The 14,692-nt window shown below is 45.4% G+C and overlaps 1 protein-coding gene across 1 annotated transcript in view; it reads left to right on the plus strand.

The window, feature by feature from the left end:
* Nucleotides 1-5,809: 5,809 nt before the first annotated feature.
* The window catches only part of LOC148898078 (genetic suppressor element 1-like), a 95,383-nt gene continuing 86,500 nt past the window's right edge, over nucleotides 5,810-14,692 (plus strand). The window contains exon 1 of the mRNA XM_088996954.1: nucleotides 5,810-6,376. Within this exon, the coding sequence (XP_088853080.1) occupies nucleotides 6,340-6,376 (37 nt within the window). The 5' untranslated portion in view covers nucleotides 5,810-6,339. The remainder of the gene's footprint in view (nucleotides 6,377-14,692) is intronic.

Raw genomic sequence — 14,692 nt, forward strand, 5'->3', positions numbered from 1 at the left:
TGGCTTGTGGATCCCGCGATAAGAACAAAAGAGCGTCAGCACAGAACGCCGATGCGTATGCGGAACTGTCGTGGCTTGGAATTGAAGCGGATTTACGTGGGACAGGAGATGTGAGACAGTCTCTTTTCGTCAATGGATTCGTCAACGATGCTACAGCTTCGTGTTTGCTTTCAACATTCAGCTCGTAGCAGACGTGCACTTTCACTATAGAAGTGCTTCATGCAACAAAGAGGGTGCAGGAAGTCCTAAAATTGAATGACTGTCTGTGTCTTTGTGCTGTCATATTATTATTTAGTTTTTTGTTTATTGACTTGAAGATGGCGCCGCGAGAGTGGCTGCCTTTCCAGCAGCTCCTGTATTTAGTTTTTCTACTTCTTTCTTCCTTTCCTCTTCCTTTCATAACTTTGCAGCTGTGAAATGTAAATTTCTCCACTGTGAGACTAATCCAATCCAAGGTGCCACTAGGTTTTCTTCATGCCTCAATTCTGCATTCTTTTGTATCCTGTGGGAATGAAGACTGGGCCTGCTCTGTGTGGGACAAAAGTGTTGGGACACGTCTTCATCAGTTCAGGCAGAGGGTGATCTTTCAGAGAACGAATGGATGGACCATTGTATCTTTGAAAATGATTTTCAGGAATTGAGATGACAAAGAAAATCATTTTATCCATCCGTCCATCCATCTCCATTTATTTAAAAGGTCAACGAAAGCACAGTGCAAGATACAGCTGCAATCATACAATGTTCATGTTGGAAAAACAGCAGGGAGATGTACAGTATGACATCGCATGTCATCAATAATATATGATTAACATAACCATATACAATACAACTTGATTAAGGACCACTTGCTAAATTGAGTCAGTGTTTCATTCTTTTGTGTGTGCGTGTGTGTTCATCTTTCAATGAAGCACGCACAAATGAGCAACAAGACATCACAAACATCTAAACCTCCATCAGTAAAATTATTCAGGGTATTTTCATGGCTATCCCTTGACAGCATTATTACCTCATGCTTTGATGTGAGTGTAATCATGTTGTGTATCCACTGTCACATTGTTTTTTTTTGGCCTACTTTTTCACCTCCCGCTTTTGTGAACCCATCAGTGTCTAATTAAATGTGTCACTATGCAAGAGACGGGAGGGTGATGAGAAAGATTGGTGTGCCTATAAAATATATGCATAATGACCTCTTCTGACAATTATTTTTGATATAATGTAGTATCAGTACCCCCCACCACCACCGTTCCCAATCTCTCTCTCTCTCTCTCTCTCTCTCTCTCCTTTACTTTGTCCTCCCCCTCCATCTTTTAATCTTCTTTCCTTACTGTGCGCCACCTCTTTTAATGTCTGCTGCGCTGACATTGGAAATGACAAATATATTTACTAACAGGCGCACACCAATGGCACAAGAGTGACTGCAGAGGTAATGATGTTCGCTGGCTAACTCGGAGGGCCAACGGGCCTCGAGTGTGTATGGGGTCAGCAAATACATAAAGGGGAAAGTAGAGGAGGATGCAGGGCTTTGTTTTTTCTTCATCATTTGGCTGCTTGTGTTTGTCATCGCTCTGTGGTCGCCTGTCAGTGGTTGCGAGCGACAGAAAGGAAATAGTAGGGAGGGTGGTGGCGGGGTGGGGGGCGTAGAAATGTTTAAATGCTGATGGCAGCCCTGGTTACTGCAGGGACTGGGGTGTCACCTCTTATTCTGCAACAGCGTGCATCTGACAGGCTAGTGATAGAACACCAAGGAAGTGAGGGGGAGGAGGAGCGGAGGGTGGAGGGGGTTGTTGGGGGAGGAAGACGGCTTTACAAGTCTGTGACGGCGTCTGTTTTGAAGGTGGGAGAATAGCTTTCCCTTCAAGGAGAAAAAAATGATTTGAAGGTTTTATTGACCTCATCATGAGGCTCTCTCCCCCCCCCCCCCTATGGCTCAGAATAGATTGACTTATACATTCCCTCTGTGACAGGCCTTCCCTGGTGTTTCCACGACAATGGGGCCCGGGGTGCTGGCTCATTATTGGCTGTTGTCTGTAATAATCGCACGTTGCGCCTCCTGTTCCTCTTTTGACCTCACTGCAGCAGAGTGTGACCCGCACACTGGAGTTCAGAGGTCTCTAGAAAGCATAGCGTGGCTCCATGACATTTAGTCCCTTACCTAGTCTGCAAATCAAAACATCCATCCATCCATTTTCAACACTGCTTATCATGAAGAGGTTTGCGGGGAGCTGATCTCAGCTAACTTTGGGTGGAAGGAAAACTACAAGATTAACTGGCTGCGAGCCAGTTGCAGAAATCAAAACACTTACAGTATGTCTCAAATCATCCATTCCCATTGAAATGGCAATAATTCAAAAATGTTAATTTTAATCAGGGGAAGGGTCAAGGCCACCTGGGTGAAGGAAAAGACAACGAGATTTTGATATCCCATGAATTGAGAGATCTTCACTCATCTCTCAGCTCATCAGTATAAAATAGTCATTCTTCACAGAAAATAAATATTCCGGTACAAACTTGAGGGGCGCTATAGTCTATATATGTTGCTGCAGCATTTGTGTTCAATCAGTTACCATTATGATTAGAAGACAGCATAATTGAGGGGATTTACCGTTAGCATTGAAATAGTAGACTGAAAGGTTACATTTGTTGTTCTTGAAAAATTGTTCACTATTGCCAAGGGTCTGCTTGTTGTGAATCAAATGGAGTCAAGTTTGTGGCTGTGATTCAAAACATAAAAAGTATTAGCTGCACAGCATTTTGTGGTATCTTGTAATTCAAGTTATTTCTATTTCATGGGGAAAAATTGAAATGCCATTCATCTCGACCAGCCCCCGCCCAAGGATTTTTTTTTGTTAATGAAAAGTAGCCCTGTATGGTATAAAATATAATGAAAGAGAACATAAATTAATAAACTGGTGACATCAGAAGCTCATATTAGTGTCATTGTCTGGCTGTGAATTGTCATATCATATTAGTGCATTTCACCAACTGTTCCATTCATTATATAACAAATGCAAGGGTGACTGCTGCTCTCTTTGCCCACTTGTGTGGGCATTACAATTCCTTAACAGCTCTATTTTTTTAGGGTCACTTCACTTGAACAATGGCCCTGTTTGAAGAAGGCTTGTCAGTCAGACTTGGTCTTGCCACACAAAGTAAAAGAAGCCATGGATAGAAGACATTAAAAAAATAGTTTCTCCTTTCAGTCCGCTTTAATTCTGCATTTTCTTACTTTTTAACGAATCATTTTTTCTGCTTTTTTTTCTTTTTAACATAAGTCTATTTCTACACAAGTTCACAGGACAGTACTACTGCCTCCTCTGAACCATCCTCTTTACCGTTTCCTCCTTTGCTTTATCTCCCCTCCACACTAGGCCGCCCTTGTCAGTTTGTGGTCGGGTAACGTGTCATAGCTGCTCCCACAACTGCTTATCAAATTATGCAGTACCATCAGGACAAAAGTATTAGGACTCATGGCTATTTAAAACGTTCACAGGAAGGACACAAGAAAATAACACAAATCCTTCTCAACAGAAGTCTTGTAAACAAACTGTTCTTGTTCTAAAACCTTTTTTTTAATTGTCAAAGGTAACAGAGGTACTTTCACTCTGGACTTACTAAGTGGAAGTTCAGATACAGAACGAGTGTAGTAAAAAAAAGTAGAAGCCATTGACACAAGTTCGTTTTGCACATTTAAAACACACTTTGAATTTTTTTTCAGTTTTCCTTAAGTGCAGCAATTGAATTAGTCAGCCTGCTTCTGCCTTTACCATTTTTTTACACAAGTGTCTAAATCTAGTTAAGAGCAGGTTCAACGTATTCATCTGCACACACACAGACACACTTGGACTTCTTGACAATCAATATTCATATGGTGGTGGAAGTGGTGGCTCTGTGTGATGCAATAGTATAAGGTCAGGAGAGGTCTTCAATCCTGTCCTCCCTGTTTTCCTTCTCAGGAGAAAGTTTCTTGCTCTGGAATAATGGCTGTTGGTTCTGAGGGGCCCCAAGCACTTGGCCCTAGAACCCTTCACCATCCGCACCTGTCACGGTTGGCAAGGTGGTTGTGATGGTGGCGGACCCCACAAAATAAAAACTGGCAGGAGGGTGGAGCAGGGTGTATTTGACAAATAGTATTAAATAAATTCAGCAGGAACAAAACAAATTCTCAAACAACAAATTCATTGGAACAGAAAGGTCCAAAGTAGAAAACAAAACCATGAGTTAAAACATGACAAGTTAAAACAAACCGGACAGGGTGAGACAAACAATGACCCGGCACCGAATAGTCGTGCCGGGAATTCTTTCAACTGCCACTGATTAAAACGACCCACACCGGCGCAGCTGCGGGCAGGCCCTACAATGCCACTCGTTGGCCGCAAACCGAAATGTGACGGCACCTCCATTTTCCTCAACGTAATATTTTCTTCTGGGCCTCTCATCTACCTTCTTTGTGTCCATTTTCAAAGAAATTGAAATTGATTTTGAGGAGCCCCAAGAGCTATCTATAACCCCTTATCTTTCGCTAGTGGATAAATACCGAACCTGTGTTACGTACTGGGCCTCCTACGTGTGAGGACAAATATATTGGGTAATGTGCCTGAAGCAATTTGGTCAGGAGTTAGCTTCCCCGTGGCCTTTCAGAGCAAGGTTATCAAGTGAAGTCAAGCTGCATTTTATTTCTCCACAAAAGGGTCTGAAAGGGCTTCACAGGTTCAGAGAAAGCAAAAATCAACATCCCCTGCTCTAGATAACCCGTCCTGGGAAGAAAAAACCCATGGAAGTAATCTTGAAATGGGATCACAAATGGAGGGCTCCCCTTCCAACATAACTAAACTGCAATGGATGCCAAGGGGAAAACATTAAAAACATGATATGATGGTATGATATGAAATAGTCCCCCTTTGCTCTTGCCCCATTACTTTGATTTAGAATCTTCCTCACTGTGCCCATTGAGGAAGGGAGGAAGAAAAGCAGGCCAAAATTCAGATATTGCATAGTTTGTCACTAAAAGGGCTGTTCTCTGTGAAACAATTTTAATGTATCATACATGTTAAGTTTCAGAAATCATAAATCGGGAGATATTCGTACTCGCGACTCTGTGGTGCGTGTTAAAATAATGTGAGCATTACAAGTGTAAATTAGAAGTTAATAAAACACAAAAATGTTTTTATTTATTTATTAAATAAAATTATTGATACATTCAAAGAGTATAAAAAAAATATTTTGTTTTTTACATTATCTTTTGTTTCACCTTACAAATGAACTTTCTGTATTGTGTCAATAGTTGCTTTATAAAGTGAGTATTGTGGTCAAAATCGGGAGTCTCCCGACCAAATCGTGAGACTTAACTTGTATGATGTATAATCAATGTGTTATTGTTACACATGCACTTGTAGGTCCATCTACCGCTCTAAATAAAGCACAGCTTCCTGAAAAATCAAATTAAGTATTGTAAAAAAGCATTTTTATTTCTCGCACTAATCTGTCCGTGTGTGAGTTTTGCGGGTCCCATCACAGTGCAAAGCACCATCAGTACACTAACTGGAGGTGAAGAAAAAAGAGAAGAAGGGAAGGTGAGCTGGGCTGACTGAGTGTGCACACACATGCACGTAGACACACTCTCTCCCATGATGAATCATCTGTCACTCAGGCACCAGTCCAATCTACTGATAATGAGAAGTGCATCAACACCCTCTTTCGCTCGCCTCGCTTCCTCTTCCTCTCACCCATCCTCTTTTGCACACACGTACGCACCAGGGACACACACACACACACGCACACACACACAAACTCATTCATCTCTCCCTCACTGGTCTGTCTTGTAATCCTCCTCCTCTTCCCCCCTCTTTTTTTCTTCCTCCTCCTCCTCTTGGATGCCCGCTGAGCTAAGCAGTCACTAGTGGGTCCGAGGAGGCAAAAGGAAGGAGGATAAAGCCAGAATAGATGTAGAAAAAAGGGAGACGGGACTGGGAAAAAAAAAACAGGATGAGCCATAAGCGGCCAAATGAATAGCAGTGAGGAAGGGATTACCAAGACTGAAAAGGAGAGGAAGGAGCAAGCCACTTTGCTTTTCTCTCTGTCCATCCTCATTTGCTCACAAACAGTGAAAGGGAGGAATGATAACACTGGCGTGAGTTCTCAGCCTGGAGTCCAATCGATTGTTCTTCTTTGCAGTTCGCGCGGATTGAGTCTAACAGCGGAAAAGGGTACTAGACAGAGGTTGACCTCTCATCACCCCAGCAAGACCTCACGAGCGAGAGGAGCACAGGGGGCAGCGGCGGATAACTAACTGCCAACGACCAGCTCTTTAACCTGACCTCCACTTTTAGTCAGAGCTGAGACATGTTCGGATTAAAGGCACCGCACTTCTACTTCCCGGGTACGTAGTTTTTTTCTTCTGGCACTTTTGGTTTTTAGCACTTAAGTAGAACGATTAGGACGGCCTGAGCCACCTCATCTGGCTCCTCTCTATGTGGAGAAGTAGAATGATTACGACTCCAAATGTTTTTCTACTGACATGTCAACTTAAGATAAATGTGGCGAGAGAAATGTGCTTCATTTGACTTAATAAGGTTTAATAATGTCCTTATTAGGATTAGTAATTAGTAGTAAAATATATTTGATCATTTATTTGCCAAAATGCGGTCGAATCTTCGACGTGTTGTTGAAGCAACAACAGAGATGGGCGACTATAAACCAATCAAGACTCAGTTATTTAGACAACAAGCATTGTGAATAGTTTAAAAAATTCAAAATGGCAGGAGTGTCGCCGCAAACACTGGCGCGTTGTTCGCCGTCTTCATCTTCAAGTTCTGCGCACTTGTAGAATGGGTGAATTTCTAGTGGTGTTTTTGCTTTCTTTTTTTCCGTTTTCAGTACCAAGGCTGCTTGTGGCCCCGCCAAAATTCTTTTAAACCGTGCCAGTAACCTAGTGTGCTACACTCATGTTGGGGTAACACGATAAACCCATTAATTAACAACATTAATAGGTCTAACTATTAGGCGTCTGTCATGCACTGGGATCCTCCTAGACTCTACCATAAGCGCAAAAATGCTCAAATGCTCAATGCTTTTGTCTTACTCGCAAGCTGAAATTATCTAATTGTATGCAGAAATATCATACAATAATGGAAAATGTATGATAAAACACAGTAATTCTATGAGTAAATTGTCTTACTCAAGTTTTGCAACTCCAGTTAGCTGCATTCACATATTAGCAGATTGGAATATGTATTTTTTGGCGGGGGCATCATTTAACCACTCTCTTTTTCATTGACAACACTTCATTTATTTTCCCATTTATATCCGCCAATGCATTTCAGTGAACGTCAATTGTTTTTGCTTTTCGCGGGTGTCCTGGTTCCAATAAATTCTCAAAGGGCTTTTGAGATTTTCACAATTGATTTGTCACCCAGTGCATACTTTTATTGGGAACAAAGAGCATTCTAATTCCTGAATTTTAATGTGAGTATTAAGGATATTGTCTCAATGTTCAAATAGCTTCCCATAAAGCTGTGCACATTGATTGGCTGTAAAAAGAAGGTAAAGTGCTGTTATAGGCGTGCGTTTAGTAGCCACTCTGTTGAATTAAAAATAATGGTTTTTTTTTGACTCAGTTGCTCATAAATAGAAAAATGTCAGTCTGGAATGGGAATGAAACATTGCAGAACACCTTCATGGACCTCCGCCATACAGTATGACAGGACTTAGTCATGATTCATGTACAGTATTATTCATTGTCAAATCAATCAATCAATCAATTCATTGTCAAATCAATCAATATTATTCAAATTAAGAATTCCACCAAATTTAATGGAGGCTATCAAGGGCATGGAGTGGTGTAAATCAAGTTCAGTAAAGTCCAAAAGAAATGGATTGTAATTTTTGTTTTTAATGTAATTTAATTTAATTTTAAGAGGCTGCAGCTTTTCTTTCCTTTGGACAGGAAAAAAACAGACTACGGATATGTAAAAGTCATTAAGAAAAAAACATTACATATAAAATGCATACCCCTCAACACATTTAAATGGCCGCCAATCATACACAGTTTTTTGCTATTCGCTCGTGAGCGTGGTCAACTATAAATACATTATTTAAAAAATACCTTCTCCTTTTTAGTTCCAAGTGACACAAACGCACACCTCGACCGTAATTTTCTTTTTTGTCCTCTTCGGCTTAACACTACCATGTGGTGGGGTCTTTTTCGGTCCCATAATAGAAAAAGTACTCCACTCGATAACAAACCACGGGGTGATGAAAACTAGTCCGCCAGCCACCGTGATCTCCGTCTTCTGCTCGATCGTAATTTTCTTTAATGTCTTCTTCGGCTTAACACTAGCCTGTGGTGAGGTCTTTTTCGGTCCCATAATGACAAAAGTACTCCACTCAATAACAATCCACGTCTGCACTCAAAGAAAGGTGGTGACAAAAACTAGTCCGCCAGCCACCGTGGCACCCTGTGGTTTGGTTCATCCGCCAAAAAGTAGTTTGTATGCCAAGATTATATTCTCGCGAATTTAATGTTCGTAAAGCAAAAAGTTCGTGAGCTAAAGCGTTCGTAAGCTGAGGTATCACTGCATATGCTGGTTTCGGTTAGTTTATCCATGCTGTTTCACATATATTAGCTTTAAAGGACAACAGACACCTGCATCCATAATTTGTAAAATCACTTCAAATGACTTCTACTGAACGCATTTTACAAAGATTCCACCGCATATAGCTATATTTTATGTTTTAAGACTCGCGCTGAATATTTATGAAGTCTTGTTTTCGAGTTGATGACGATCCCGGAGTGACGTCGCTGAGGGAATGCCCCTGACCTAGAAATCGACACACAGTATATTTTGGGTACTTTGTTTTGTCTGAAAACACCGTGTTGATCGTGAAATTAGAAGGAAAACTACATAAATAACGTGATGGTAAATTGTGTGGCAGCCAATTGCGCTAAGACGCATAAAGAAGTTGTAAGTTTACACAAATTCCCAGCGGACAAACCAGCCATTTCCAACGGACCAGAGCAGTATAGCGCCAGCTAAGGAACTCCGCGGAGTGCGCTAATCCCCGCTTGGATAGCCGCTGTCATCCCCTCAGCCTGACAATGGGTAGAAAGTTGCTTCCAGTGGTGAAAGAGAGCAACCGTCATAATAGTGGAGCAAACCTATCTGACAAACATTCAGCTGCTGGAACGAGGAGCTAAACGCTGTCATTCATACGTAAGTTCGTAACTCTTCATCTTGAAAGTTTAAACGTTTTGCACGCACAACCGGGTAAACAATCTGCATTGATGTTGACGTCTTGTAGCTTATTATTTGTTATTCATGTCCTTATATGCCACATATCACCCAATTAATGCTATATTCTTTATTCACGGAGCTTCATACATGCTTCATGTGTCGTGTCCTTCACCAGTTTCGTCGCTTACAGCTCGAATTGATACGGAAGGACTTCTTTCATCGATTGCAAACACTTATGCTTTCTTCTTCAGAACTATCCATTTTCCGTACCGCTTATTCCTCATTCGTGTTGCGGAGGGTGCTGGAGCCTATCTCAGCTGTCTTCGGGCACGAAGCGGGGGACACCCTGAATTGGTTGCCAGCCAATCGCAGGGCATACAAAGACAAACAACAGTCACTCTCATTTTCATTTTGTGTAGTGTGATATCATGAGAGGCTGGCTCTCAGCGGGACAGGACAAGAAGTGCACTGGACGACAGGTTTGGATACAAACAAAGGTTTTAATCAAAGGTTTCAGGGGGGATTCACAAGCAACAAAGGTTTGAATAGTGTCTCTTCCAATACTTAAATCAAAATAAAGTCTCTTCTGAGGTAAAACTAAAGACGGAGTTCTTTTCCAAGAGTCTCTAGGCCTCACCACTCTTGACGTCCTCCTCATGTAGCCTAGCCACCTTAGCAAGGTCCAAATCCAGTGGCCTGTCGTGTGGTCCCAACTGGCAATGTGTGGTCCCAACTGGCAATGAGTTCCACGCAGCAATCAACTTCTTCACAGAGCACAGCAATCGAGCTTGTCGTTCCCCCAAGCTGCACACTAAGAGGCTCTCTGCCTTAAGAGCCAAGCCTGCCAATCCCGCCCTGATCAGCTGCAGGTGTGTGGTTTTAATTGCTGCCTTCCACCAGATGGGGCCAAGACTCTCTCTGGGGGATGTATTTGCCCTCCAGGACACAGCCTCTCGTGACATCACCCCCCCCCCCCTTGAGACCGACATCCTTGGCGGAGTGAAGGATGCGAAACAGGCCAGGAAGGCCTCCCTTCGGGAGAGGGCATCTGCATTGCCTTGGCGTTTGCCAGCCCTGTGGACAACAGAGAAGTTAAAGGCCTGCAGACTCAAGAACCACCTGGTTACTCTGCTGTTGGTCTCCTTGTTCCGGGCCATCCATTGGAGAGGAGCATGATCAGAGACCACTGTGAAACGTCTTCCCAGGAGATAGAAGCGCAATGACTCCAGCGCCCATGTGATGGCTAGGCACTCCTTCTAGTCTCCTTCTACTGTGGAATAATTCTTTTCCCTGGGCAACAGCTTCCTGCTAAGGTACAGGATGGGATGTTCCTCTCCTCCATGTACTTGCGAGAGTACAGCCCCCAGACCAACTTCTGATGCATCCGCTTGAACCATGAAGTCCTTGCTGAAGTCTGGTGCCACCAGGATCGGACTGGTACACAGTGCCTGTTTTAGATTGGCGAAGGCCATTTCGGCCTCTGGGCTCCATTTCACCAATCGGGAGTGTTTTTTGGTCGTCAATTCTGTCATGGGGGCTGCTATAGTAGCAAAGTCAGCGATAAAGCGTCTATAGTAGCCAGCCATGCCTAAGAACGACCTCACCTGTTTCTTGGTAAGGGGTTGGGGCCAATCTTGTATAGCCCGTAGTTTTGCTTCTTGAGGCTTCACCAGCCCCCGTCCTATAGTGTAGCCCAGGTAGTTGGTCTCGCCAAATGCCAACCTGCACTTTTTCGGGTTTGCTGTGAGACCTGCTTTTCTGAGGGAGTCAATCGCAGCTTGCACTCGGGGTAAGTGACTCTCCCAGTCAGGACTCTGTATGACAACATGATCCAAGTATGCTGCTGCGTACCTCTTGTGGGGGGTGAGAATCCGGTCCATTAGGCACTGAAACGTGGCGGGTGCTCCATGGAGACCAAACGGGAGCCTGGTGTATTGGTAGAGCCCCTCAGGTGTGGCGAAGGCTGTCTTCTCCTTTGATGCCGGGGTCAGGGGCACCTGCCAATAGCCCTTTGTGAGGTCGAGAGTGGTGATGAAGCGTGCCTGTCCCAGGGAGTCAATGAGATCGTCAACACGAGGCATTGGATAAGCATCAAATTCGGACACCTCATTCAACTTCCTATAGTCATTACAGAATCGTATTGACCCGTCTGGCTTGGGGACCAACACGATCGGACTCGCCCACGCACTTTGGGACTCCTCGATTACTCCAAGTTCCAGCATCTTCCTGATCTCCTCCTGTATAGCTGTCTTACGGGCCTCTGGCACACGGTATGGACGCTGGTTTACTGTTTTTCCAGGCATGGTGCGTATCTCGTGTTGCACCACGTCTGTGTGTCCAGGTATGGAGGGGAAGACAATTCGAGGGTCATCTGGCGTTGGTGTGGGGACAAATTTGGACCCATCTGGACGTGTTCTCTGGCCGGTTCCTTCGCCTCGCTGGGGGGTAGGCAACTAAACAGCGCCTCTCTGGCATTCCACTTCTTTAGGAGGTTAACGTGATAAATCTGCTCAGGTTTCCTCTTACCAGGTTGCCTCACCTTGTAGTTTACCTCCCCCACGCGTTCGATGACCTCAAAGGGCCCCTGCCAGGATGCCAGGAACTTGCACTCCACGGTTGGCACCAAGACCAGCACTCTGTCCCCTGGCTTGAACTCTCGAGGCTGGGCAGGTCTATTGTAGGAGGCTTGCTGCTGTCGTTGGGCCGCTTCCATGTATTCTCGCACTATCGGATAAATGGCCCTCATCCTTTCCCGCATGTCCCCCACATGCTCGATGAGGGTACGTTGTCGGCACGGCTGCTCTTCCCAAGCCTCTTTGGCGATATCCAGCAGTCCCCGGGGTCTGTAAGAGTACAACAACTCAAAGGGTGAGAAACCGGTAGAAGACTGTGGTACCTCCCTCACGGCAAACAGCAAGTACGGGAGCAGTTGATCCCAGTTTCGGCCATCTTCTTTGATAACTTTCCTCATCATGGCCTTGAGTGTCTTGTTGAATCGTTCTACCAATCCATCTGTCTGTGGGTGGTAGATGGAGGTTCTCAGTTGCTTGACCTTGAGCAGGGCACACAGGTTCTTCCTGACCTTGGACATAAAGGGGCTTCCCTGGTCGGTCAGTATCTCCTTTGGGATCCCTACCCGGCTGGCGAGAGCAAACAGTTCCTTTGCGATCTGCTTTGTGGTAGCCTTTCTGAGGGAAACAGCTTCTGGGAACCGAATGGCATAATCCATCATAACCAAAATATACTGGTGTCCCCTAGCACTTTTTGGTAGAGTTCTGACTATGTCCAGCCCAAGCCTCTGAAAAGGGGTCTCAATGATGTGTAAGGGAATGAGCGGGTTTCTGTATGTGGGCTTGGGCGCCACCTGTTGGCACTCGGGGCAAGAACGACAATAGTTCCCCCAGTACTACACCTTCTAAAACCTGCACATTCTTCATGGCGTTGGCAAGGGTAGGATCCTGTAACTGGGCTGTACCATACCGGCCTGTTAGAGGAGGCAGCTTCTGAGTCCCTGGGTTCTCATCACTGCTGGAAGCCGGGAGATTTTCTGGGGCTGGAGTTTCCTCGGCGGTCTCTGGGCCAGACTCCGTCTCCGGTGGTGCATCTGCTGTCCCTAGGAGAGCACAGGCTGGGGAGAGTGAATCAGAGGGGTAGGCTTGGGTATTCACTACACGCGTCTTACCTCTCCCCTTCCAAGGTAGTCGGGCCAGTCTTTCCTGTGTTTCTCTCCACAGTGGGTGAAAGGCCGGGCAGTCGCGTCCAATCAGGAGGGGGACAGGGAGAGAGTCAACCACACCGGCTACCGTGCGGATGATTCCCTTGGTTGTGGTCATGGTGAGTTCAGTAGTGTGGTACTCTCTGGTGTCTCCGTGGACGCAGGAGACCGGAAGGGTTTTCTCTGGAGACAACCTGGTTGGATCGACCAGCGTTTGGCGCACCAAGGTGACCAGGCTTCTGGAGTCCAGCAGGGCTTCAACATCCTGTTGATTCACTGTCGCCGGACAGGTGGGGGGCCTTGTTAGTGAGCTGTCACTCCCCCCCAGGAGGGAGGCATAATGAGCAGGGTGGGCACTGGAAGAGTCAACGGATGGCATGGACTCTTCCGTTGGTTTTCCACACTGCCATGAGATGTGTCCCGTCTCTCCGCATCTGTAGCATCGTCTGGTTTTGGTGCCACTGGGCGTCCGCCACTGCCTGGGTGGACCTCTGACACCACCTGGAGCAATCTTGGCTGTGTTGGCGTGCTTGGGCAACTTTGGGCGGGCCATTTCAGTCCAGGGTGGGGATGTGTTGCCGATTTCCCTCTTGGTCGTTCGCAGCATCTCCGCTGTGGCCTGGTACTGCTCCACCGCTGCCACTGTTTGACACGCAGTAGTCAGCGACTGCTGACTGATTATCCTTTTCGCCTCATAGGGCAGGGCTCGTAAGTAGCGATCCACGACAATGGCCTCGACCACCTCAGCTGCCGTGCTCCTTTCCGGTTCCAGCCACTTCCGTGCGATGCTGGCCAATTCGTGCATCTGTGCCCGTGGAGGTTGGTCTGGCTGGAAAGTCCAGGTGTGGAAGCGCTGTGCCATCCCGAACTTGGTGAGCCCATGTCTGCTGAGAATTTCAGCTTTTAAATAGTCGTAGTCTTCTGCTCTGTCTGCGGTCAAGTCCAGGACAGCATTCAGCGATTCCCCTGTCAGGAAGGGTGCAAGCAATCCCACCCACTGCTGCTTGGGCCACTTTTCTCGAGTGGCTGTTGCTTCAAATGTATGCAGGTACGCCTCAATATCATCCGTCACCCCCATCTTGGCTAAAAAATCCCCCGCCTTCACCCGGGGCATGTTCTTGGCGGCCATTTGTTTTTGCAAGAGCAATTCCTCTGCCTTCAGTTCATTGGATCTCCTTTGCTCCTCCAGGAGAGCCAAATTGGCCTGATATTGGGCTTCCTGACTTGCAAGCAGGGTTTTCAAAATGTCCTCCATTTTTTTTTTTTTTGTAATTGAGGATATTTTCAATTTAGAGAAACCATAACACAAACCATCAATGTCCATGCACTTACTAACGCTTGTCCAGTGCCCGTATCCTCCACCATATGTGATATCATGAGAGGCTGGCTCTCAGCGGGACAGGACAAGAAGTGCACTGGACGACAGGTTTGGATATATAATATAATACTTAAATACTATATACTATATATAATACCAATACTTAAATCAAAATAAAGTCTCTTTTGAGGTAAAACTGAAGACAGAGTTCTTTTCCAAGAGTCTCTAGGCCTCACCACTCTTGACGTCCTCCTCATGTAGCCTAGCCACCTTAGCAAGGTCCAAATCCAGTGTCCTGTCGTGTGGTCCCAACTGGCAATGAGTTCCACGCAGCAATCAACTTCTTCACAGAGCACAGCAATCGAGCTTGTCTTTCCCCCAAGCTGCACACTCAGAGGCTCTCTGCCTTAAGAGCCTTGCCTGCCAATC

This window comes from Hippocampus bargibanti, linkage group LG05 (genome assembly GCF_051943395.1).
Source record: "Hippocampus bargibanti isolate YZ-2025 linkage group LG05, ASM5194339v1, whole genome shotgun sequence".
Classification (NCBI taxonomy): domain Eukaryota; kingdom Metazoa; phylum Chordata; class Actinopteri; order Syngnathiformes; family Syngnathidae; genus Hippocampus; species Hippocampus bargibanti.